This window comes from Eutrigla gurnardus, assembly GCF_963514095.1.
Source record: "Eutrigla gurnardus genome assembly, chromosome: 1".
Lineage (NCBI taxonomy): Eukaryota > Metazoa > Chordata > Actinopteri > Perciformes > Triglidae > Eutrigla > Eutrigla gurnardus.
In genome coordinates this window covers 28,165,546-28,191,400 of record NC_139915.1, presented here as the reverse complement: position 1 = coordinate 28,191,400, position 25,855 = coordinate 28,165,546, and the positions used below count along the sequence as shown (strand labels likewise).

The 25,855-nt window shown below is 42.5% G+C and overlaps 1 protein-coding gene across 1 annotated transcript in view; it reads right to left on the bottom strand.

Annotated features, from left to right (window-relative positions):
- Window positions 1-9,306: 9,306 nt before the first annotated feature.
- Window positions 9,307-25,855, bottom strand: part of trip4 (thyroid hormone receptor interactor 4) — a 68,315-nt gene continuing 51,766 nt past the window's right edge. Inside the window, exon 13 of the mRNA XM_084008242.1 lies at window positions 9,307-9,655. Coding sequence (XP_083864368.1) covers window positions 9,591-9,655 — 65 coding nt within the window. The 3' untranslated portion in view covers window positions 9,307-9,590. The remainder of the gene's footprint in view (window positions 9,656-25,855) is intronic.

The following is a 25,855-nucleotide window of genomic DNA, read 5'->3' as shown; positions in this document are numbered from 1 at the left end:
GAGGAGGCGCTCCGGTCGGATCGAACTGTCACCACGCTCCGCGAGGCACCGGGCAGGAAAACATGGAACTGGATTTCCACGTGACTGGACTGTGATCGATTGTTCTCAGAGAGAAACTAGCCATTCCAGAAATATAAAAATACATACTCCAAGTACATGTCCTGACTGCAAGGATGTGTCATGAGAGGTACAAATACCTTGTTAGTGTACTTAAGTAGAATTTTCTACTTTTAAGTATTACAGTAAGTATTTGTTTTTCTGACAATGTTTTACATTTATCCCTACATTTTAAAACAAATATTTGTACTTTCCGTACATTTTTTAAAACAGGCTCGCCACTTTAGTTTGAATGCATAGGAGGGGAATTATCGATTAATATTTGATATATTTCACTCTACCAGTGTATAGATTTCTTCATATGTCTGTTTATTTATCCAGTCATACTTGCTTATAGATTATTTATTATCTTAATCTGTTTTTTTTTCTTTGCTTGCTTTGTTTCCTGTCACCATTGTATTGTTGTACAGCTACTCTGTGTGCCTTTAATTGCCTCCCATGGACAATTGAATTGAAGTGAATAAAAGTACTTCAGTACAGTAGTACATACATTGGTGGAGTGCTGATTCAGATTCTAATACCACACTATATCAATACTCTGTTACAAGTAAAGGTCCTATCTGTATAAAATGTAACTTAAGTAAGTAAGAATACTTAGGAAAATGTATTACAATTAAAAAACCTAAACTATTATTGATATAGTAGCCAAGAAAATAGCTAATACATTTGCTGTCAATTGGCTAATTGATTAATCGAGTAATCATGTCAGCTGTTGGGTAGTGTAAATTCTGTTGAACTGACTGGAGGGTCATCGTCAGTCTGGTAATGTTATTTTTTGCAGGCACAGCATTTATCCAAATATTAACAAGGAGTCCTTTATAAAGGGTTTATAAGCTGTAAGTAATGGCTTTGTTATTTGATTAACAAGCATTTCATGATTAATCCATATTTGTGGGTTGCTGGGTGAAACCCATATGGTCCGTGTTTATTTGGTGATAATGCATTTATTAATGTCGATAAACCATTAATAAATGCTCATGGGTTTCTCACTTAATAAAAAGCCATTTAGTCTGCACATTTAAACATGTCATTAATACATATTTTTTTCATTTACAACAATCCAAGTCTGCGGTTATACATTTTGATATGTTATTAAAAGGTGGATTATGGTCCGGTGTTTTTGGCAGACCTTGCTGGAGGAGGGGGAAAACAGCCAAAGGGTTTTGTCACAACCTGGCAACCTTGTTCATATTAGTAGCCATTATTAAAATTGGTTAAAAAAAGACGTAGTAGTTGATTTATCAAACATTTATAAAGATTTGCCTCAATAGAAGGGGGCATTGTTGAAGCAGTCTATTATTATTATTACTATTATTATTAATGAAGACTTAATGATGGATAATCTGTTACATGCTGCATTTGGAGTGTGAAAGTAATCACGAGCAGCTAAAGGAAACATTCTCATATCATCTGTACATAATTAGCGGTTTCGCTTTTCTTTCAACAAGCATCAAATGTGCATCTTGTTGAATGTGAACACTTAATACTCTGATTGTACAAAAAGAAAAACAGTGTTGAGGTTAAAAACATGATCTTCACGCTTCGGGGCAAATTGGACAGGTTACCTGAGCCACGCTCTCATTCCACCCAACGGAATCTATTAGTAAACAACGAGGAGGGAATATCTCTGAAGAACAGCCGGGAAATAAAAAGCTTCCAACAAGGAGACCCTTTCATATATGTTAGGATTCCCACTCTCACCGCTCCACGGATAACCTTTCATGTTTACCAGCTTCAAACACCACGGAGGCTTTAAGTCGTTGTCTCTCTCAGCGCTGGTTTCCCAGGCAACAAGAATATGATAATGTTGCCTTTGACATGACAGAAGGAATCATCTCGCTAGCAAACAGAGACAACAGGCGCGGGGAGGGGGGGGAGGGGGAGGCAAGGTGGGGGAGGGGGAGGGGGGCTGAATTAATGGACTCATTTTCACACAGAGGGGAAAAAGCAGCAGCAGCTACTCACCATCCTCCATCCATCCTCCATCTTCCTCTATTGCCTCCAATGCATTCCTGACACACTTGTGCCCCCCCTCCCCCCCCTCCAGGGAACAGCCAGCCTCCATTGGAAAGCTAAATAACAGTCAGTGGCAAGTGGGGACCAGAGGGGACAGATTTCTGATGATGACTGCCCATCAACACGGAGGCTCCCAGAAAAAGAAAAAAAACCCAACTTGCTCTTTCGCACCAACTAAAAAAAACCTTGAAATGAACAAGCTGTGTGGACGCCATGTGTTTTCCATCAGTGAGGAGAAAAAAAGAAAAAAAAGGGGGCTAATCAGCCAGCCATGTGGAATCACAGTGGGGCTGGCTTGATTCCTGTGATCATCTTTCCATTACTCTATAAAAGAAACTGTAAAGCCTCAAATCCCACCTGAAGATGTCTTACACTTGAGCACATGTGTAAATTCAAGAACTGCAGCACATTCATGTAGACACGGTAGAATAAAGTGATACTAAATAAACATCATTATTAAGACAAGGACCACTAATAGCATAGGGTGTATCATTGTAGCTTTATTAATAGATTTCAACGATGCACATTACCGTGACCCGATTCATTTCCATTCTGCAGATTGATATGGAACAAAGCCTCAGATCTTCCTTCTGCATGTGTGGAGGGATGGCAGTCCACCAGTCCGTTGGTCCAGACTGAAATGTGTCATCACTGGATGGATTGCCATGAAATTTGGTCCAGATATTCATGGTCCCCAGAGGATAAATCAATGACGTGTTCTTGTTTTGAGTGAAATGTCTGATTGAAATGATTAAAATGATTGCTACAAAATGTTGGTCCAAACATTAATGGTCCCCAATCACTATGTGCACGTTAGCATGCTAATCTTAGCATTGAGCTCAAAGCTCGGCCTCACAGAGCTGCTAGCTTGGCTGCAGACTTACTATCTAATTTCATGTGACTGTTTGTATTCAAGAAAGGAAAGTAATCCGTGGCATGCACACTCATTATTTAGAAAACCATGGACGGTCTGTTACATAGGGAGTGACTGAGTGAATGAGGGAGTGACAGCCATCGTCTCGTTATAGGATATTCAGGTGGAGGTGTGGGGGGGGGGGGTCATATGTTTGTTTCTCTCTCCTGTGTTTTTTTATTGTCTGCTTACAGCCATGCAAACAGCAGCGAAGGCCGTCTACCACTCGTGCTTAATGGATGGGACTCATGCACAACCACAGCATGCGTTGAGCTTAGCAGGAATAATTTCCCTGTGAACATGAGATCAGCCAAGAGCCAAGAATTAATCGGCAATGAACAGTAACGTCAATAAAGTCACACTGGACACATTCTGCTGCAGAGATTATTTTAAACCGAGACACATCTGGTTCCTAGACGACTCTCGGGGCAAATATGTGACTCGAATATCGCATCGGAAATGCAAAATGAAAGGAATAATAGAAAACGTGACGTGTCACAGATGGTTAAAACTCTTTTTAACACATGTTGTGCCTCTGACAATAATGGGAGCAAGTATGAAATTAATGACATGTTCTTTTTACTCCATCTTTATTTGAGACGAAGTGAGGATTTGACCCAATTTGTCAAACAGAAAATAAACCACAGACGTGAAGCATTGCTTCTCTGAAATAATTATTGTCAGTATGGTGACTATATGGTATTTCTTCCTCAAAAAAATGTTGTGATCGTTCCAAATTTAAACGTTGCACCTCACCCTTAAACACATGAGAACAGGCACAGGGATACATTTTTGCAAGCCTGCAGCAAAAATCGAATTTGTATTTATTGTCTATCATATAGCAATATGCTAATAGTTAATCCAGAGTAATCATGTTAGGTATCTGTTACAGTGCCTGCTCCTAAGAAAACGGAAGCCTGGAAGGGACTATTTTACATATTCAAGAGACTAAAGCTTGACAAATCACAATGTTCAGAGGTTTAGCCCTCGTGACAGAAGAGGCCTGGAAGACAGATCTGAACTGTGTGTGTTATAAAGCTCTGAAGGAGCTGAGAGGAAGCCCTGGTGGGGGGGCTTTATACTCTAATATGAACACACAGGAGTCTCTTGAGTTTGGAGATTCTGTTATTTGCAGTGTTTCTGCCTCATCTTTTTTTTTTTTTTTAAATCAATGTGGCCATTTTTTTACATCCACCCTGCTTCATTTGTGCTGCTACAGGTACCATCTCAGTCAGCAAGGTCAAAAGGTCACGGACTAAATTGATCACTTATCAGTGGATCTTTAGAAATGGCAGCGAGAGAAAGCCATTTGTGATGGGAAATCCATTTTTAATTGAATTTATGCATCTGCTCTCCCTTTGAGGACTCACAATAATTTTCTTGTTGAGCCGGAAGGCTTTTTTTTTTTTTAGTAAAGTCGGTTAGGTCGTGGTCGGTATGTGCCGCTTTGCAGATAATTTGCACAACAAAGATCCCCTTTGATCGCTCGATTTGTGGAAAAAGGAAAATGTATAGAACAGACATTAACATTTACTGTTGCCCACCCCTCAAGGGCAAAGGGGTCGCGGCCCTTCATGAGGAGAGAACGCGCACAGACGCTGGCGTCTTAGATCTCTCATTCTGCATTGAACTCACTTGCCTTGAGGGGACGGAAGCTTTCAAAAAAAGTCCATGCGCTTCTCCTCCTCAGATGGGGCCCACCTTGTACCTCCGGACTAACCAAAGCCGACGAGCCATGACACCCTGGAGACGGCACAAAGGCATTCTGCTCTACTTAGCTACTCTATAAAGCCCCGTTCCTACATGAAGGTATCCTGACGTGGCAGACGGAGGCATCTCTCACTGTGAACAGACGAGCTATAGTTTGAAATCTGAGGAAATAGAATACAAAGCTATTCAGCCAGCACCTGGTTTGTACAACATAGCTGTCTTTGTGCTAAGCTAAGCTAACTGCCTGCTGGCTCTAGCTCCATAATTCCCTTACAAACATGGGGGTGGTATCAATCTTTCTCATAACGCTCCGCAATGTCTCCCCCAAAGCGATCCCTTTAATTGATCTACAGCTCCCCGAAGTGCCTGGATTGCATCCTGTCGGTGGGAGCGGCGAGGTACCGCATGTGTGAAGCCCTGATATGTTGTTGCATCAACAGACTGTCTGTCAAACTGCCTTCAATGAGCCACCACTGACAATATCCGCTTTCTGAATATTTCCCTCGTACATCCACTCCGGCTTTCGACGAGCAGCGCTCCGTGACACATTATGAGATGGATGAGCCACAAGCTGCTCCCAGGTTGTATTGTTCCCCCAGCCTGCCGCCACCTCTTCTAAAGTGCTCCGAAGCCTAATTCCTCTTCCAGGCCTGTGGGGATGGGGGGATGGGCCCCGCCGCCCTCAGTCCAATCAGTCTCTCAGCAAGGACACAAAGGTCCTGCTGCTTCTACAACTGGAAACTTGGCTTGATGGCGAGCAGGGCATACTGCTGGACTGGAGTCAATTGCATTTAATTTCAATCAGGAGATTCGGCTGGGCATCTTTTCAGCCCAAATGACGAATAAATACATTAGCATTTTTTTTTATGTCTGATTTAATTTAAAAACCTTGGCTAACTGGCTGAAAGTCAGACGGATTTTTCGATGGGAGTTCTTAACGGCTGCTCAAAATTAGATGACGCCCCGCATGTTGCATTCCTTCATCCACTCTGATTTGTCTCTCTGCCCTCCTTAACAGCAGGGTGGAGGGTTTCTGATGTAGCAGAAGGAGCCTCAGGCACACCGATCAAGCGTGTGGAAATGCCACTGATAGCAAGTTGCTGCGATTCAAAGAAAAAGGTTAGACATTTTGGGAAATCTGCCTATTCGCTTTCTGGAGGAGAGGAGGATGAGAAGATTGGCACCCCTCACATATATTATATATTTTATATATATATATATATATAAAAAGCTACAGTTAATGAGTGGAGCCAGACGTTTCTTTGGTGATGACACAGCTGTGGAGTTAGGTCTGGCTGTGCGAAACTAGTCCAAAGGTTAACAAAATCCACCTACCACAGTGTTTCTTGGCTCTGAGCAATTTGTAGTTAACCAGCAGAGACTTCAGGAACTTCAGACCCCCCTTTGAAACGGCGAACTGCAGCTTTTACACTTGAATTTTTGTGCAGATTAAACAAAGGAGATAGAACATTTTAATTAGTGAGCTTTAGATGTGCTGCTAGGTGGATTTTGTTATCTTTTTTTGCAGAGCCAGGCTAGCTGTTTCCCTGTTTCCAGGCTAAGCTAAGCTAACTGGTTCCTGGCTTTAGCTTCATATATAACAGACAGTTCTTCTCATCTAAAAATATACAAATAAAAAATTGTCTGGTTGCATGGAAGACCTTCTCACTTGATTCATTATCTCAGTAAACATTGTAAACATGAGTTTATGGTCTCAATCACTAGTTTCAATTATTTTTCAATACAGCCTGATGTTCTTTTCATAAATGATGGTCCATTTAGAGTCAATTAGACCATAAAGCAGGGTATGCTTTAGGGCATGGCTACCTTGTGATTGACAGGTCGCTAACACGACGTCACTACAGTTGCTTCCAATGCAATTAGCTACAAAGATAACTTTTACACTTAGAAGCTAATTTTGTTTACAGCTTTGCAAAGGAAGCCAGATTGAGCTAAATGCAGGAAGGTTGCGGCTCGATGTTTTCATCAGATCCACCCGTCGCTCCTCAGCAGTCCAAATATGGTCACTTCCTTTCACTAGTTGCAAAAAAAGATGGCTAAGACCAAAATGCCGAACTCGAGGCTTCAAAAACCGTAGGCCACAAACCAATGGGTGACATCACGATGACTACGTCCAAATACAGGAATAAACATATTTCTGTATTATGTTTATTTAACATAATGAACATTAACCTTTAAAAGCAGGACGATTTGCGGCAGACATCTCCTCTGTTGCAGCTCACTGGAGCTCAGACAACATGGCTGTATTTATGTGTAAATGCATCGCCGACAGCATTTCTTCCACACAAGTGCATCCCCGTCTTTTATGCATGAAAAAAACAACAACACATGATCTTATGGTTTATGTAAAGAGGCTTAGTAAAAACTGCATGCGCTTAATTGTTCAGCATGGCGGCACAGGGCTCTTGTTTACGTGAACTTGGGATGTCTGTTCTCATCCGGAGGAACGCTGCTGAGCTGCAGGACAGAAGAAGAGGCCACCCACAGGGCAAGTAGCTGTCATCGTTGATTCACCGGGGGCTGAGTTTAGCAAATTCTTAAGCAGCCTCTCTGCAGAGAACCCACCTTCAATGGAGGGACTTCACAAAAGCGACCTCTCACATTCCCTGGGTGGGAGATTACTGGGAGGGCGAGAGCAATTATGCGTCCTCATGCTGAATGGAGTGGAGCAGAGAGTCGTAGATAATCTGCAACTCAAACAAGAGTAAATCTAAGCTAATCAACAGCGAATTACAATGCCAGGCACAGGCAAAAACATAACAACTTCAGTATGGGTGGGTGTGTGTGTGTGTGCTGGTGATTCATGCTATGCTTTTCAAAACACAGTGAAACACGCCTTCGGGCAGGAAACAGCTTAGTCAAAGAGCCACTCAACACATACGGAGGGTTATAAACACACAGCAACGCAAGAACAGGTAATATGTTGAAACACAAAATGACATTACACTGGCGGAATATCACTCAGAGCCTGTTACAACAGCACTTGAGCCAGAGGAAAGACTTCATAATGGAGATGCCAGAAATCTGTGGGTACTTGAATAAGCACGTAAGACCTTAATTTGTGATTTCAGAGGATGTAGTCTGTGCATGTTCCCGAAGAGATAGACGTCCCTCTGAAGATTTGGTTTGTTTTTAAAAGGAAATGAAGATGCCGGCGTGATGAACGAGTATGCTCCGGTAGCCGTTATAAAAGAACAGACTTCACCCAGGTCTTATGAGGTATGCCAAACTATTATTTGCAAGTAAATGATTAATTTAAAATCTGAGTGTACTTCTGGAAAAGACTGTTTGAGTTTCAGCAGCATTAAAAAGTGAGTGCTTGAATGCTAATATAAGACTCAGAAGCATCTTTGTGATTAACAAGAGTGAATTAAAGGGGGCAGAACGTTGCCACTAGTAATATCTAGGGAGACATTTAGGCTACGTGGAGGCAACGGGAACGTTTTCCCTTCGCGTTTAAAAAAAAGTTCATTTAGGCGATAACATTGTTTTGAAAACGATCTGCAAAAACGAACATAAAATGCTGTGGTGTGCATGCCAGGTAGCGGGCGGTGAAGCTTTCTGATATATAGCCCTTCCTGCGCATGTAAAAAAAAATCCCAGTAACGGCCCCTAAGACTTTTGCATTGACCACAATGTGGCAACAAGCGAGGCAGCTTTATCAAATTCCATTCAAAGATATAATCCTCTTAAGATTTCCAGCATATTAAACAAATCTGCTGATATTCAGTCAGCCCTTAAATGTATGCACACTCAGTAGTCACCTCCCTGAAGGAACTTGTATTGTCAGTTGCAGAGGCCGTCATTCCTGTGCAGGATACAGATGACACGCACCAGATTCAAAGGAAAGAAGACTGTTTAGACTGGAAATATCTCTGCGTGATGCCAAACGTTCAGGAGACTCGATGAAACGGCGTCCAAGAAGTTAAATAATATGTCGGTGAGCCTGAGGTTTTATCAGATGGGCTTTTATAGTCCTTTGAGGCAAGATTTTATAACTCTGAAAAGTTATTGTGGCAGCTATAATTTTCTCCTCCCACTAAATGCTCGTGAGGTAAACAACATAATTACCACAATGCCAAACTTTACACGCTATAAGGCTGCGAGGAATGTGCACATGCCTGTACTGTATTTGATTAGTCCAAACAGTGTGTTGCCGGGTTGACGCCGGGTTACGGCGATGAGGCCCGTGCCAATGAAACGCCGCCACTGAAATGAATGAGAAGGCTGTGCTTTTTAACGCGGTACAATCGTTGGTTTAAAGGCTGCTCGGTGTGAGAAGGGTAACGGCAGGCCGACCTTCGACGAGGAGAGAGGAACATTTCTCTTGCAGTTTTTAACTTCTTGACTAAAAATAAACCTGAAATGTTTTTTGTCTCCGTTGTCTCATAAAACCCGAGGAGCGAACTAAAACAAAATTAAGCAATCTCTAGTGTATCTCTTGTGTGAGAAAACCAGTAGATGATGGCGGCACATTTTCTAAAAGATGACAACAACATACAAGCTTTTTTTTAATTTGAACAAACTTTAATTGGAAAAGAAGCAGAAAATTAGACATAAGAATTATATCTTTTTTACATTTCTGTCAAATAGAGATAAAGCAGTATGTAGAAATGTGTCACAATTGTTACATGTCAATGTAGGTATGCAAAACACAAATGCCAGCTGATACTGATAACATGTCAGCGTTGATAACTCCTGATGAAATGTCAGGACAACCCGGCGGAGAATGAAGCCATTTGTTTGAAAACAGAATTTGCCGTGTTCCCTCGAGATCCGACTGTTTTTTCCTCCTCGGCTTCTCCTCCTGACGTCACTCTGCAGCTGACGGGACCAGCCCCTTCTTGGCACCCTGGTGGTAATGACTCTCCAGCTTCCCTGTGAGAGAAAGGGGGTGGGGGAGGGGAGGGGGAGGAGGCGAAAAAAGAGGAAGGGATGAATCAAAACACCATCAAAGGGACAGTGACCTTCCTGAGAGCTCAAGGCCAGCTGATTAGAGGGGGCCTAGCATAGACAGTGGAGAGGGAGAGAGAGAGAGAGAGATAGAGATAGAAAGAGAGAGATGATGAGGTAAAAGGCCAAGCAGACCTTTTATTCCACAGCAAAGAGCGATGAGGCCACAACCTTGGTTGGCAGCAAAATAAGGTCTTTTAAATCAGTTACAGAGAGCCACATCCAGTGTGCTCTAATGGTAACCACACATGCAAAGGAGGATAATATATGCTGTTCGTCAAAGCTAGAATCAACCGGTCATGTTGCAGTTTAGCTCCACGGCTCCCTCAAATGTCATCACTTCATCATTTCTATCCAATTAGACACACACTATAAAATTGTCATAATTAGCATATGAATTCTTGAGCTATGGCCAAAAAAAAACAATTTATGAGGTCACGGTGACTTTAGACCACCAAAGACTAATCAGTTTATCCTCGAGTCCATGTGGACGTTTGTGCCATATTTGAAGAGCTTCCCTCCAGGCGGAGATATCGCGTTAACAAGAGGAGAACCTGGGAACATAATGCTCCAGGCCACGGCTGTCACAGGCGAGCAGACATAATAATACAGAATTATACAGAGCTACAAGAAAATGGACCTTGTAATATTTTAAGTCTTGTACCAATTACATACATAAAACGTGAAAACAAGACGATTCATCCATACAAGGCATAACCAATTAAAACAGTCTCTGACTTTAGCTAGTTTATAAGATGCACAGGCCCCGGTTGTTCCCTTTGAATGCAACTAAGGATGTAAAGTATTTGAATTTGAATTATGTTTTTGTGGGAAATTCTGAAATTGCAAGAAATCCCTATAATTCTGTATTGTATCCATTAGATTTCCAATAAGATTATGGAGTTGAGTAGGAACATCAAAGCTCTGTGCTCTTGTGAAATGCATGCATTTTAATCTTTTGGAACCTTCAAATTAGTATTAGAGTTATTGAAGTCTTCAAAATCTGATTGTAATCCAGAGAATGCCTGATAGAAAAAGGCAATGCCATCCAAGATGGTATCATCAGCATAAAAGTAGATACTGCAATGTTTAGTTGGAAAATGTATATTATTTATTTATACAGTAAATAGTAGGGGGCCCAATATTGATCTTTGTGGGGCACCTTCATCAGCCAACTTGATTTGGAACCATCTGCAACAAACAACAGCCTTTCTACTCTATCAGTGCCATCGGTAGTGAATAATAAATATTACACTATACCATCGTTTCTCAGTGTTCTCCATTGATGCATCCAAGGAATGTTAATGTCTGTGCATGTTTTTTTTGGTGTGCCAAGAATGCAACAGTCAAGGATTCTTTCATCAATCCCTTTGTTATGATTTGGTAGCCGAGCCAGCTAACAGCACCTGCCCTGCACAGACTTGCTGATTAACACACTGCCATTTCCAAGCCGCGGAACAGTAGCCTCCATTGTTGTGAGTGAATCTCCATGGTTATAATTTATCGCTCACGGATTCATGTGAAGCTCAGGCGAGAATGTTTGCAAAGATGAAAACAGCTGAGAATCTTAAGGAGGGATTTGATCAAGTCGCTATTTATACAAACGCTTGTAGCTATGGTGTGTAAACAACCCCCCCCCCCCCAACAGGCTGTAACGGACACCTTTCCTCTTTCAATGCAGGATTCAAAATGTCATTCACAACATCCAACTCCCCCATTGGAGCTCAGTCTCAGAAACTCGGTCTATCTCTCTGTGCAGAATAACCTCAGCTGTACTTTGATAACCTGAGTTGACCCAAGGTGAATAATAACCCCATGTCTCTCTGCCTAACACAAGCCTCCTGCTTGTATGAGCTGGCTGAGGTGGGAGGGGGGGAGAAAATGATGCAAGTGTGACAGGCAGGGGTGGTGGTTGTCACTTGTGCTTTCTTTTCATGTTGTCACGTTATGGCTGAACTCTGCGGGTAGTAGCAGCATAAACAAGGTGTTTAGGAGAAGTGCTGTTTGCTCACCATTTCCAAGCCTGTCTGAATGGCTGTCAGTGTCTGTCTGTTCTGCCGTCAGCGAGCGCCGCTTAGGCGTGGAAACACCTCTGGAATTTTTTTGGGTGAAAGCTGCCAAACGGTTATCCGAGATTGCTCGAATGATAAATCCATCACAACAGAAACGCGTCGTTCTTGGTTCTTTCTCTGGGTGTTGTGCGAGTGAGAGCTTGAGTCAGTATTGTGGAAAATTGCTCCTGGCAGTTTTCCCCCCCTGTCATGACATTTCTATGAAATGCTGTGTATGAGCATATATGAAAACAAGCGGATTATATAAGTCACAACGAGCACTCACGGAATGAAGTTTCGCAGCTGTACTGTGTCGGTTACTCACTTGGCCAATGTCAGTGCAGTTAGCCCCATGTGCATCTGGGCAAAAATGAAAAATACTTTCACTTCAAGGACACTGAAGGATGTTGAAATGATAATCCTAAAAATACATTTGGCTGGGTGTATGAAGGGTATTGAAGTCATAAATCTTTTTGCTAGATTTCTTGACATAATATACCAGTCCTATAATTAGAGATCTCCCACTCTGCCTTGCTAAACAGAAATGAACAGGAGCGAAGACATTTTGAGTCACAGAACTACATGAAATGGTTTTAACCATTAAAAAACAAAAGGTGAAATCTTTGCAATGACTGATTTGGCTCTATGACCTCATTCAAGCCACCGGCTGGTTGGAGGAGTGATATGAGTAACTGCATTATCAAATTAAATTAGGAAAATGCAGATTTCCTGACATGACAGTTCAGTTCAGAAATTACCTTGAGTGCTCTACTAAAGGAATGATCCATTTATTAATTTTTGTGCCACCGTTAGCAACGCAACAAGTTGTAAACACACTATCACCTTATGAATGTGTTAAAGAGTTGCTCATTTACACTTCCAGTGGACACGGAGCAACACTAGCATTTAGTCAGAGTCATCGGCCCCTGGCAGAGGTAGCTTCAACATTCACTTTGTTTTTGTCTTGGAAACATTTGGCTCTTTAGCTGCTAAATGCTCCACTTTGTTCACCAGCTAGTTTGCCATTAAGTGCTGGGCAGGTGGCTGACAGTCAGGCTTTTAGAGCCTTTTCCACTCCAAAGTAAGAGCCGAGACTCAACCAAAAACTTTGGGGCCAAAAAAACAACAACTAGCTGGAAAAACGTCATAAAGCTCCGCAGAGCCGATGGAAACTGCAGTCAGGTGATGAATCTACGCGGGTTCGTTACAAGGATGCATATGCTTATATATGTACATGGTAGTTAAACGTTGAGGAACTTTGTTGTTCTTGTTCTTAGCTGTTACCTCTTTTTCTGTCATCGAGTGCAACAAAAGCAGAGTTAAATTCCTCGTATGTGTTCACATACTTGGCCAACTGTCTAAAAAAAAAAAAACAAACAAAAAAAAAGGCTTCATCGCTGTAGCTAAACGGGTTCCTCAGTGTTTGTGCTTCAGATAATTGCCATGTCAGTTCTGTCACCATAGCAACTGTAGGGTATTAACGCTTCTTAAAGGACTGAATGTTGGAAACCAATTATGTTGCGCTGACGTGGGATCAGGCAGACGGACAACACCTTGTGGCAAGACGGCAACACGCATGGCGATATGTTGGAATGGAATAAAATACATCAATCAATTATGTATGTAATTATCCTAATAATGCATGTAGCTAGTCTACAGCAAACGTACACATTGTTCTCCAGTGTTGCGGAGCTACGTAACATCTTTACGGCAAAATGTTAAAATATCTTTAATTTGAAAAGACTGGTATTCTCTACCGACCTCAACTATTTTTACCGTCCTGCTCCCGTCTAACATCAAATCTTTATTGCCTGATTTCCTGTGAATACAGCAAGTGTCCTTCAGGCAATTGCCCCAACTTATTTACATACATCCTTGACTGAGACATGGAGGAATAACAAGGGTTTTGTGCAACCGGCCACGACCATGAGGACAGCAGCAGCAGCAGCACAGAGCAGGGTAAGTGGGCCTTGTTGTCATGTCTGTCAGCGGTTGTATGAACAAGTCAGACTCATTATATTTGCCAGGAAAGTCAATCCCAGCAATGTTCCATACTCTGTGGGTGAAGGCGACTTTTTGTTAATGGCTCTGGAGCTGCTGAGCTGTCGCATTTCAGAGTAGGTGCTGCGGAGCCAAGAGAGCTGGAGGGAAAGTGGGGGAGGTGGTGTGGGGGAGGGGTGGGGGAGTGAAGGAGTGGGTGGAAAAAACAGGGAGACAGCAAAAATGAGACAGAAGAGATGAGGAGAGGGAGAGGAAGGGGGGGAGAAAGGGATACAGATAGGACAGCAGGAGTGGTAGAGAGAGAGAGAGGGAGAAATAGAAAGGCTGGCCCATCGATTGGCTGAGATAATTTCCCATTGATTGCTGCACTGTTTGGAGATTGCTGGAGAAAGGTTTATTGCCCACATGCTGCAGCTGGGGAGGAGGCCATAAAATAAGCACAGGTTGTCTGCAGAGGGCTAGTGCTCCATCATCGGGACCGTAAAACACACACTCAGCCACACAGACACTCATACATACGCCACAGCAGGACACTCTGCTTCCATATTCATACGACCACATGCATATTAGTCTCATCGCACGCAGTGGGAGTACGCAGCTCATCGCGGGTGGACAGCACGCTCACATAATCCTTTGAAAAAAAAAAAAAGTCAGGGGCAGCAGTGCAGAGAGTATTTCATTAGATTGAAATAGAGGTCCATTGACATCCTCCCTGACATCAATAACACGCGGGCCCATCAGCTTCCTTACAGTAATAATCACAAGAATAATTGGCTGGTTGCTGTTTCTCTTTCTGTGAAAGTAACTGCCAAAGCGCTGAAGAATACAAAAAGAGTCTGAAATGTGTATTCTCTCTTTTTATTACACCCACTCCCAGTGCACCTAGATAATAAAGCTAGAACAGCTCTGCATATACACCTTAATCACATGTTGATAGACCCTCTGATGACACGCTTTGACGCGAGGAAATGACTTTCAAATGATGACAAAGACAGCGGGAGCGTTAAAAGTGGAGCTTCACAACGCCGAACGCAACGTTTGAATCCCACTGGACAATCACAATAACCAATTCAGCGTCGAGTGCGGGGAAACTGCCTGGAGAGTAAAAAGAAGTTTGGAGTGCAGGAGGATAAAGTAGTTTAGATTCAAACACGGTGTCAAGGAACAGATGGAGAAGGCAGACATTCCACCGGAGCACTTTTCACATCCGCAGTTTACAGAAAAGCTCACATGAACTGATGAATCCTCAGCTGACACACTTATTTTGGGGGTCTAGTAGATAAAGCTGGTGCTACTGAGCTACAAACCGACTGTACACTAACAGCACAGAGGCTCCATGGTCTTAACCAAGACGGTAAACTTTATTACTCCTTTCAACTTTGACAAAGGCAGCGCCACGTTGGCTCCATTCCTTCCATTCTTACCTTTTTAACAATAAAGCCCGGGGAATTCTACACAGTGTAACTTTTCTCCAAACTCAAAAGGAAACTCAATCAAATAGCTTAGCTTCAGCTAACGATTGACCTCAAACAAGACGCTGCTCTACATGATCCTGGTAGGTTGTCCTCTTATTATTGGAAAACTATTTTGGAAAAAGTACTACAAATGTCACAATTACAAGTATTAAGTATTTACAGGTGAATATTTCACATTTTCTGTTGCCACGCCATCCGCTTTCTGATGCTATATGGTGCTTTGCAACAGAATGCTAACTTAATAATGACAATACTACCAGGCTGCTGTTTAGGTTAAATGTTTACCATGCTCACCATCTTAGTTTAGCATGTTAGTATAAAAATAATAATTAGCAGAAAACACAAAGTATGGCCGAAGCTGGCTGGAATGTCATTCGTTTTGCAGGCGCTATCCAACCAATAGCTGGAGTCATTTCAGTCTGCTCAAACAAACAAAATAGTGCATTCCACTGTGGATTTATACACATTTGGTGTAGGTGGGACTGAACTCACTATGCTCATTGTAATGAACTCAATGTGCGACTCATTGATGTGTTTTTAATAGTTTTGCACGTGGAGCTTTATGGCGCAGAGGAATAATCTGTATCAGGCTTCGACTTCACAGGCTGCGTCAGTTTATTGTTCATTCTGGTCTTCTCGAGGGGAATTTATTTGCGATAACAAAAATATCACCTTTAACGCATAAAGTAATTTAGTGAGCATATGTTTACAAAGCTTGAAGCAGTCAAATACAGCGAATATCTCTGAAAGATCGCATGTGGCAGTTGTGTTTCCCATATTGCGGTAAGCACAACTGGTTCAGTGGTTTTGAAGATGAAGCGAAGGGGCTCCCAGTTCATGAAAAATCTAATAGGTTTTTAAAAAAAAGAAGAAAAAAAAAGGCTTCATTTTGACTCAAGCTCGGCAACACTACCCTTCTATCTTCCCACTCTTTATCTGGCCTCAGCTTAGTACACCTCCAGCTGAAGTAATTCTGTACGAGAAACCAAGCCGACAGCCTCGAGCACTGCAGGAAAGTGAATGTGTACAAAACCCTCGGTAGCCAGGGGAGAACAGCGAGAGAGAGAGGAGAGGGGGGAGGGGGGAGACTGCATGGATTCCCAGCTTGCTGTTAGTCACACCTAATTTACATTCCCTTCCTGTGCTGCCGAGCTGGTGAATTTACAAGTGGATAGAGAGGGTGCTGTTTGAGACTCGCGTTGGCATGCTGTTTGCAAGGGGGTTAGGGAGAAGCATGAACCACGCTTCCCACTGCAGAGAAAACAGTCTCCCTCCATGTCTTGGTCCAAAACCTCCCTGCCTGAAGCGGTTTTCACAGACACTGAGGGGCTGTAATGGCTGACTGATTCCTCCAACCAGCAGCGCAGCGCTGAGCCGGTTTAGTCACGCACATGACAGTTCGTCACAAGTCGCTAGAGAACCAGTGTCTGACAAGTCGGGGACAGCAGAGGTGGTGCTGCTGGATGTGGAGCGGTGAGGACACGGTGATAGCTGCTTTATATCAGCGCTCCCAAAGTGCTGCCACGCCAACTACAACATACACTCTACCTGCTATCAGCTCAGGACATTTTGCTTTTCGGGAACGCATTTTGAGGTTTATCCGGCTTAGTTTGATATAATATGTTTTAAGAATAAGTACAAGTGCAGTTTCAATAAGCATTTTGAACAATCAATAGCAATTTAAAATGTCCTTCAGATTGTGAAATGTACTTCCTCTCATACACAAACATTGCATTATAATCTGCCCACGGCTCTAGATGAGGATTAACTGATTTAACAGATTCTCCACATAAAAAAACTGTTAAGATTATTGATCCTCATATTTAGCATTGATGAACAGGAGGAGGCTGGTAGACAGACTTTAATCAAATATAATTCCTTCATAGGTGAAGTTATTATTGTTTACATTAATAAACACTTTAAATGTGTTTATGCAACAATGTTGCACTTTCTTCCAACAAATGTATTATTGCAAGTCTCTTTGGATAAAAGCGTCTCCTTAAATGTAAAATGTTATTACATTTGCCTACAACATAATAGTGTTATAAACCGTTTATTAAATGTTTGTATACTCCTTATAAATGCTAAATAGGAGGGACTTTAAGTGTTTATTGCTAATGACAATACGGCAATCCTACTCATCTACAGTCAAACAGTTTCATTAGCATATCAATGGCTTTGATACGGAAAACAGACGTCAGCCATTAAACTGTGTCGGCGGCAGCCTCCAGCTGTATGTAGTGTACACTCAATCAGAACAAGGCTGGACTTCCAGACATTTCAGAGCTGCTGGATTTGCAGGTGGGGTTGAGAAGCTGCTTGTCACTTAAGGGGTGCAAGACTTCAACAGCCACGACACAGAAAATCAGATGTCTGGCGTGTACGGGTAAGCACAAAGGTTGCTGTATTCCCCGGTGGGAGGGGAGGTGAAGGGTGCAGTCCGCGTATCGCTGCATATCATTGTCTGGAATTGAATTCCACTTCCAGTGTCACTTCTCTTGCCTCTTCTCCCCCGAAGCGTAACGACCCGATCGCCACCGTTCACAGAGAGGGACGAGTAGCAACGTGAGGAAATTGGAGAAGAAAAAAGGGGGGGGGGATCAAAAATCTGTCAAGTGTTTGGAGCGCTGCCCATTTTCCTTCCCAACACTCACTTGGCTAGCTGCTGCAGAAAGTGAGCGTGACTGTCAGATTGTCAGTTTCAGAAGGTTGGAAAACAGAGCGATGAAGACCACCTCCAGCTGTGTGCATGTGTCGGCCTTTACAGGTTACGCAGTGATGCTTATATTCGGAGGGTTTAGAAGTTCACGCAACGAAACAAGCAGTTAAAACCGGAGTGGGGTTGAGTGTTTAAGGGTTTCTAGGTGAGGTACAAAGAAGTCTCTGCAAATACGAGCCAAACTAAAGCTCACATTGAGGAAATGTTTAGACTATAAAACGCTTTGATATAAACGTATGAATTCCGACACGGCGGGGCTTAACAATACACAGATTGTGATTGTTTCGTGGGAAAGGAGCCCGTTGGCGGTAATCAATCTGAATGTGCGAGCCCGAGCGGACAGTTAGACAATGGCGTCACACACAGTACACGCATTGATTACACGCCGGAGGCTTTTCTGGGCGTAAAAATAAATACATCAGCGCACATTAAAAAAGGGGCTTTGTGGTTGGAAAAACATTCGTAGAGTTGGTCGATGATCAATACTTAGTCTTCCGCTGACACTTGTTGAAATTTTAAAACTTCCTCGCTTTCAACATTTTTGTCAAATTACGGTCACGTTCCGTAATGAATCACCTCACTCCTGAGTCCATCTGTGGTCGCTTGGCTCTAGATAATAAACACAAACGTTGCTTCATGTCTTGTACAGCGGAACAAGAAGAAAAGCTCCGCTGACGTGCGAACACTTTGAAGCCAAAGAGCGTCGGCTCAAACCTTCAGGAGTCATCGGCTGTCAGCAGCCATTCAGACATCGTGGCAAAGTGCAAACTGAGAGTTCTTTGCGTTTATTCGGTCCTCTGGAAAACACAGAATTAATGTTTCAAAAACCGCTCGGAGCTTACACCGCTCTTGTTTTTACATTCATGTGCTCTTAATACGATTTCCCTGCCGTTTCTGCCCCGAGCCCCTCGCAACACGACACTCAAGCAGTAAAACCACATTATCCAAAAGGTTTGGAGCTCTGTGCACACAGATAAAGATGAAGCTCCTTCTAATAAATAAAAGTGGCTCGCGGACTTAATGCAGGGTTGTTGGCAAGACTATGCAACTTTTTAAAAAGATGAAATGGCACTTTTGCCCTCTCGCAAATGAAAAGTCGAACTCAGGAGCAATAAAACGCATCCTCGTTCAGTTCAGTTCACTCAGCGGATACAGCCTTGATCCGTCTCAGTGGCTTTGGCTAATGTTGGTACACTAACATTAAAATATGACCGTCAGTCTGCTCACTTCATGCTCTCGTTGCTGCTAAAAGCATTTACCCTGTAAATACAAGTCGTGGCTGCTGTAACACGTTACATAACTGTGTTTGTTTGTGTCTTAACCTGCAAAGTGCACAGCACTCCTTTGGGTGGCGTTCCATTTAAATATATATTAAATATATTAAACATGAATACAGCTGACTTTACTTCCTTTGCTGAAAGTGAACCAACACTCGTTATTACAGACGGTTAATGAACACCATGTTATTTATTCTCATCCAAACCACTTTTGGGCAGGAAGTCAGACGCACCAAACAACTTCATCATGAACAAATAATGTAGCAGAATTATTTTTTTGTTGCCCACATATTAGTTCCTGTTGAACACAAACGAATGAGCAGATGGATCTTCCTTCTGGAAGCCATGTGTTACACGTCCTACTCCGTCATCGCACCATTGATGCCTGACCCTTTCCCTTTGAAGAGCGCCATTTGTTAAACATCACCAGTGAAAAGAAACACCGGCTCTGGATTTACAAGCATGATTGCCGGGAGACCCGGTAATGACCGAGCGTGAGGGTCCATCGGTTACTGGGGGGGTTGCCGGGCGCTGATGATCCCGAACGGAGAGCGGCAGGTTTCCCCTGCAGCCGCGAGTGATCCTCGATAGCAGCGCCGGAGCCGCACAGCTTATCAATCACTTCTCCTCGGCGCTCTCACAATAAGCCGGTGCTGTGGAACAGTTCGTTACTGAGAGAGCTGAGGCCCGGCAGGGTTGATGAAGCACCGTGGGAAATACTTCACATGTTGTACACACATTTTCTTCCAGCAGTCGACAGATATTTTGGGAATAAAGCTCCGGATTTAACAGCAAGAGATTTCAGAGCAATTTAATTCACATCGTGTTGCCTTTCTGTGTTTGTGAGGAGTGTGAAATAAAGAGCAGGTCGGTGTTATTGGTTCCTTTCAAGTAGATTGTATCGTCATGGTCACCGGGTTCTGATTTTCATTCATAAAAATGGGGAAAACAAAGAAGGACGACAACATGAGCGCTACAGATGTCGCTGCAGGTTTAAAGTATTAAGATATATAGTGACATCAAGGGAACTCTTCGTCCTTCATGGGTCTATCCTGAGCATTAATGCTTTCTTTTGTCCCGACATCAATCCCACAAAACCTGAAGGATGTTGCTGAAAACAAATTCAAGTTCTAATTCACTTACAGGATCCAGTCTAAACATTTTGTAAGAAGAAAGCAAGAAAGAACTAATCCAGGTATTGATTAAAGAGCAGCACATAAAATGCAAACATATATTTCATATTTAACTACAAAACAACTAACAATGACAATCACAATCGTGAGATTACACTGCACTTCTCAATTTCACTGCACTTCTCCATTTCACATGAATGTTGTGCATCAAATTATTATGAAAATACTGTATCATTTCAGGACTCGTTGGATACAGAAAATGAGATCCTAATAGATTGTTTCAACAAACGTCCGTGTACAACATATGTTTAAGTTCACGAGAGAAAGGTTTGTAGCGCCCGAAGGAATTATGATTCTTGTCCGCTGGCAGCAGAGGAGGATTCGTTGTAATGATGTTATACAGCTGTTTGCTTCTGGTAGTCAACGCTGGTCAATGATTCTCAACTACAGACAACAACTGTTCCTCAACACTGACAAACTGCTTGTTTTTGTCCCTCCCACCTAAACAAACCTTCATCGTAGAAGTGTTGAATCAGAAATGTGCTTTAACACATTGCTAAACCACCAAAAAAAATTTCCCATCCAAAAAACAACATAGATGAGTTTTTAGTCGTGTTGATTGGACATTTTACGCCATTTGCAGAAGCTAACCGAAAGGGTAACGGCCACCATAAAAACAGTTGAGTCCAGCTACATTTTAAAGTTAGACCAAGCCCAGCAGTTCACGTGGCGCTTCTTTAATTGTAGCATGAAAGCATCGTGGAACTAGGAAGCTAGCTAGAAAAGTAGCCAGCTGTTAAATGAATTCAATTTAACAACTAAACCTTGTATCAGTACTCTCCTGTCACAGTGGAGGAAAGCACGTTGCTATCGCCAGATGATCACTAGTCAGGAATGTGCTGTTAGCTGGATTTCAAGTCCACAGAAGAGAGAGAAGGCTTATGCTGCGATCGGAACGCTACGCAGGAAAACAAGCCGATGACAGACACGACTGGGTCACTCTGGGGTCAGATACTCTTTAAAGATGATCCTATCCCGTCAGAAAACACTTACATGTTTTGTTCTGGAGGGCAGTTGCAAATATTGTATTTTTGTTGAATTTGAAGAAGTTGTTGGAGATGTGCTTCGTACATACAAGTTAAATATTCAGTTATGTTTGTTGATGACTACAGGCTTTGTGAGAAAAAACGCCAATCTTCTCCTCTCTTTGTAATCTCCTCAGCTGCTAAAATCAACTATCGTCAGTTTGCAAATGAAAACGCCTGTGATTAGAAAATGTGGTATCTGACTCCTCATCGCCCTCGAGGAAGCGTTCGCCAGAGTGAAAACGAGGGCAGTCACTCAGAAGATGTTTTTTTTCCGTGCACATCCACTTCTAAGATATCTTATTCTGGAACGACGTGTTGTCACCCAAGTCCCAGCCTCTTCAAACATAGTGATATGTTGTTTAAACATCTGTAAAATCTGTTTTCATATACCAGAATTATAATAGATACACCAGATAACAACAACACAGGGAAGCCACTGTTTAGGGCTAGAAGAGGGTTCTGAAATAGTGTTTTTGGAATGTTACTCTTTTCATTAAAGAGTGAACAACAATTGAAGGAGAAACAATTAGTTGAATAATTGATTCATTTATTTCAATAAAGATAATGTTGGCATTTTTAATTAGAATATTTGCCGCATTTAAAGGATAAATAACTGAATATCTTTGTATTTCTGTCTGTCAGAAAAAACAACAACATCTGAACACTTTGGAAAACTGATTGTACGAACTATATCCAATGTTATGGAACAATCAGTCAGTCGATCCAGAAAATGTGTTGCAGCTCTATTTGCATTTAAAACAGAATATTGCTAGTATAATCATTGTGGAGGACCACAGCTATAACATGAGAGGAAAATGAAGTCTTTATTCAAACAAATGTTGAAAACCATCCTACTAGGACCACGATTACACACCCTTTATGCTTAATTGTGGACACGTTTGGGAGTGATGTGTATGGAGTTCGCGTTTCATCCCTGCCTTGACACTACATCTCCATTTCTTACAATTCCATTTACAATTCATCCTCCAGAGACAAGAAACCCTCTTGTCAGGCTACACACACTCGGGGTGCCGAGGGCTTTAAAAAGCTACTTAAATCCTCAGTAGCCACAATGTCAAAGGGACAAAATATAAAGTGTAGCCCTTTTCTTTTTTTTACAGCCGCGTTGGGACTCTGAAAAGGTGAATACAGCCGTGTTATTAAAAAGGGTCCTTATAAAGCAGCCTCGGCCACATCTAATTAGAATGTAAATGTGGTTTGGGCTGGAGATGGATCACAGAGGATAGACATTGGCATTTAGATTATGCTGAGACTAGATTACTGATGACACTGTGTGTTGGTGAGATAGCCTTTTTGAGAGCAGCTTGGCAACTGACTAATTGTGTTTCACCAGTAGCAATGTAGGCCGTCGCCGTTCCATCGCTGGTAATTAACGGGAGGGAAGGGAGAGGAACACCGTTGCGTGTGCACAATACAAACAATCCTCGACAACGCCGGGAATAAAACACACACGCACACACACACACACACACACACACACACACACACACACACGCACACACACACATGCGCTCAAATACACACACGCTCAGGCAATCTTGCACCTCTTGTACCTTGTACTAGATTGAAAGAACGAAGTGCTTCTTTTGCACTCAGCCCAGACTCAGTAGAAATCCTTTCACCTCCATACAATTCCTCATTGGGGGCATGTGCCATGAACAGAGCAGCTAAGACCAAACAGAAAAACCAAAGACAGAATGGAGACAGCAGAGACGGAAAGAGAGAGACAGAGGGGTGGCAGGGGAGAGAACAGAGAGGGAGGGTGAGTGCAGAAAGACGGAGAGAGCAGAATGGAATAAATTGAAGCTGATCTGGTGCTCTGCATTCTGAGGAAGCTGGATTTGCATATCTGTGCAGCGGTGCAGAGGGAGCGGTGCTGACAGCAAGCTGAATATCTTAAACCTCCGCTGACACCCCTGCAGGCACTCTCTCCTCGCATACACCGATACACGGTGGAAGGAGCACACTCACAGAATCACACACACACACACACACACACACACACACACACACACACACACACACACACACACACACACACACACACACACACACACACACACACACACACACAAACACGCACACACACACACACACACACACACACACACACACACACACACACACACACACACACACACAACACACGTAAGGTCAGGAATGGGAGGCTCTGTGCATTGCTTTGTTCCTGCATAGTGATGTACAGTAGTGCTTGTTGTTTAACAGGCACCTCAAGAACAAGAATCACCCCGTGAGGCCATTCATTGCTGCTATATATATATATATATATATATAGTGCAAGAGATATGAAGAATGACGACTACACAAATATGTGCAGATGATCCAAATTTGTACCTTGGTGCATGTAGTTGCTTGATTCATAAAAACTTTATAACATTGCTTTTGGACACAGCCACACTCACATTTGCACTTCAAACACTGGGCAATGAGCCATTTGAAAAAAATGAGACAGTGTTCTGTTGGTGGGAGTTAAACCTACTAAAAACAAATTTAGTCCAACAACATTATCTTGTTTTCAGAGAAATGCCAGACAACAAGCTTCTAAAGAAAACACCAAGAATTCACTGCCGCTTTGAATATTGGGTAGAAATATAATACCTTACATCTAATTTGGGAATGCGATATGCGGCTGGGGAGATTCCCAGTTTTAAAACAAACAACATGATTATGCACATGTTGAAATAACATTTTTGGGACTCGGCAAAAAGTGAACAATAATTAGGTCACCAGAGTCTCGTCATTCAGAGAGTTGATCGACCACTCATGTTTGTAAATATGTCTCTAAAGCCAACAGCCAGTTAGTTTAGGTTTAAAATAAAGTCTGGCATTGGAGAGAAAGGGCTAACGTAGCTCTGTTCCCCAAATCTGTCTGTCAGGACCTCTAAAGCTCAGTGATTAACACAAGAGCTTGTTTATTCTCTACATAATATTACAATGATTGTAAAATGGGTTAACAGGAAGTCACAAGTCCTTATAGAATGATTCTGGTGAAACAAACAAGTTGTTAATTAGTGAGCCAAAGTGGTACTAGTAGGCGTACTTTGACCGTTTGACAGAGGCTTGTGGAGTCTTTATGCTAAGCTAAGCTAATCTGCCTCTGGCTCTAGCCTTATATTCAGCGTATACAGACACAGACATGAGAGTTGCATCAATCTTCTCATCTAAGTCGACAAAAAAGCAAAGAAAAAAAATGTGCATTTCCCAAAATGCATTTCTTCTGCTCTCTTTGGAAACAACAAACTACAAATAAGTAATCAGTGAAAAGTGTTTCTCTGTGAACAGCGCACAATAACGTCTGAACACTGAATCCAACAAAGTGTGGCCTCATTCACGGGTCTCCCATTTCTTTTTCCTGACCGATTTCTGCGAGTAACTGCAGAAACATAGAGCATCAGCGGCAAACAGAGACAACAACACATATGGATTCTCACTATTGATTGTGCAGCACTCTCTGAGAAATAACAGATATGATAATGCACCGTACTAAATAATTTAGCAAACATGGATACCGGAATAGTTTAATATGCACAAATGTATAGTACACATACAGACTCCCTCTCTCTCTGAGATAGAGGGACGGATATAGAGAGAAATCCGATGACATCTACACAAAGCTAACATGAGGGCTTTGAAAAATGTAAGATCCTCAGTGGGTGAGGAGAACAAAACCTCTGCTTCACATGTCTTCGACAGCGCACGCTGGGGACGAATTCTTCTTTTTGACAGTCAAATCCAAAGACGTCACCCTTTGCCAGACGATCCTCATGCTGTTTATCATAAAAGCCCAGAGGGGGGTTTAATTTGGCAAGTTGTGTTCCTGCACTGACATCAACAAGAATCGGGGGAACGCATTTTATTTGCCTGACATTGTCTAATAGCCACCATCATTTCTGATTAATCTTAAACTGCTGGAGGATTTATCTATCTGTGTGCTCCATGTGGTGCAGCACAGCTCAATGGGGAGAGGGGAGCACAAACACTGCCAGGGTTACTGCCTCCGCCCCCACTGCTCATAATTCTTACTACTTTGGATAAAAGCCTACGCCAAATGGTGTGTGTGTGTGCGTGTGTGTGTGTGTGTGTGTGTGTGTGTGTGTGGGTGAGAGAAGCAGTTCTGACAACAATAACAGCAGCTGGGGCTGTAAAGTGACCAATTCTGTTTGTCATATTTTTCTAACACATGCTTGAGCGCCAGGTTTGTTCTCATTTGCAGGTTCCTCGCCGCGCCCATGGACGACATGACGAGCAAATATCAGAGGAACCTCCCGGGTCTGGTTAAGTAGCTCATTTAGCTCAAGGTTAAGTTAGCTCAAGGTTATGTTTGGGGTCTCTACGGGCC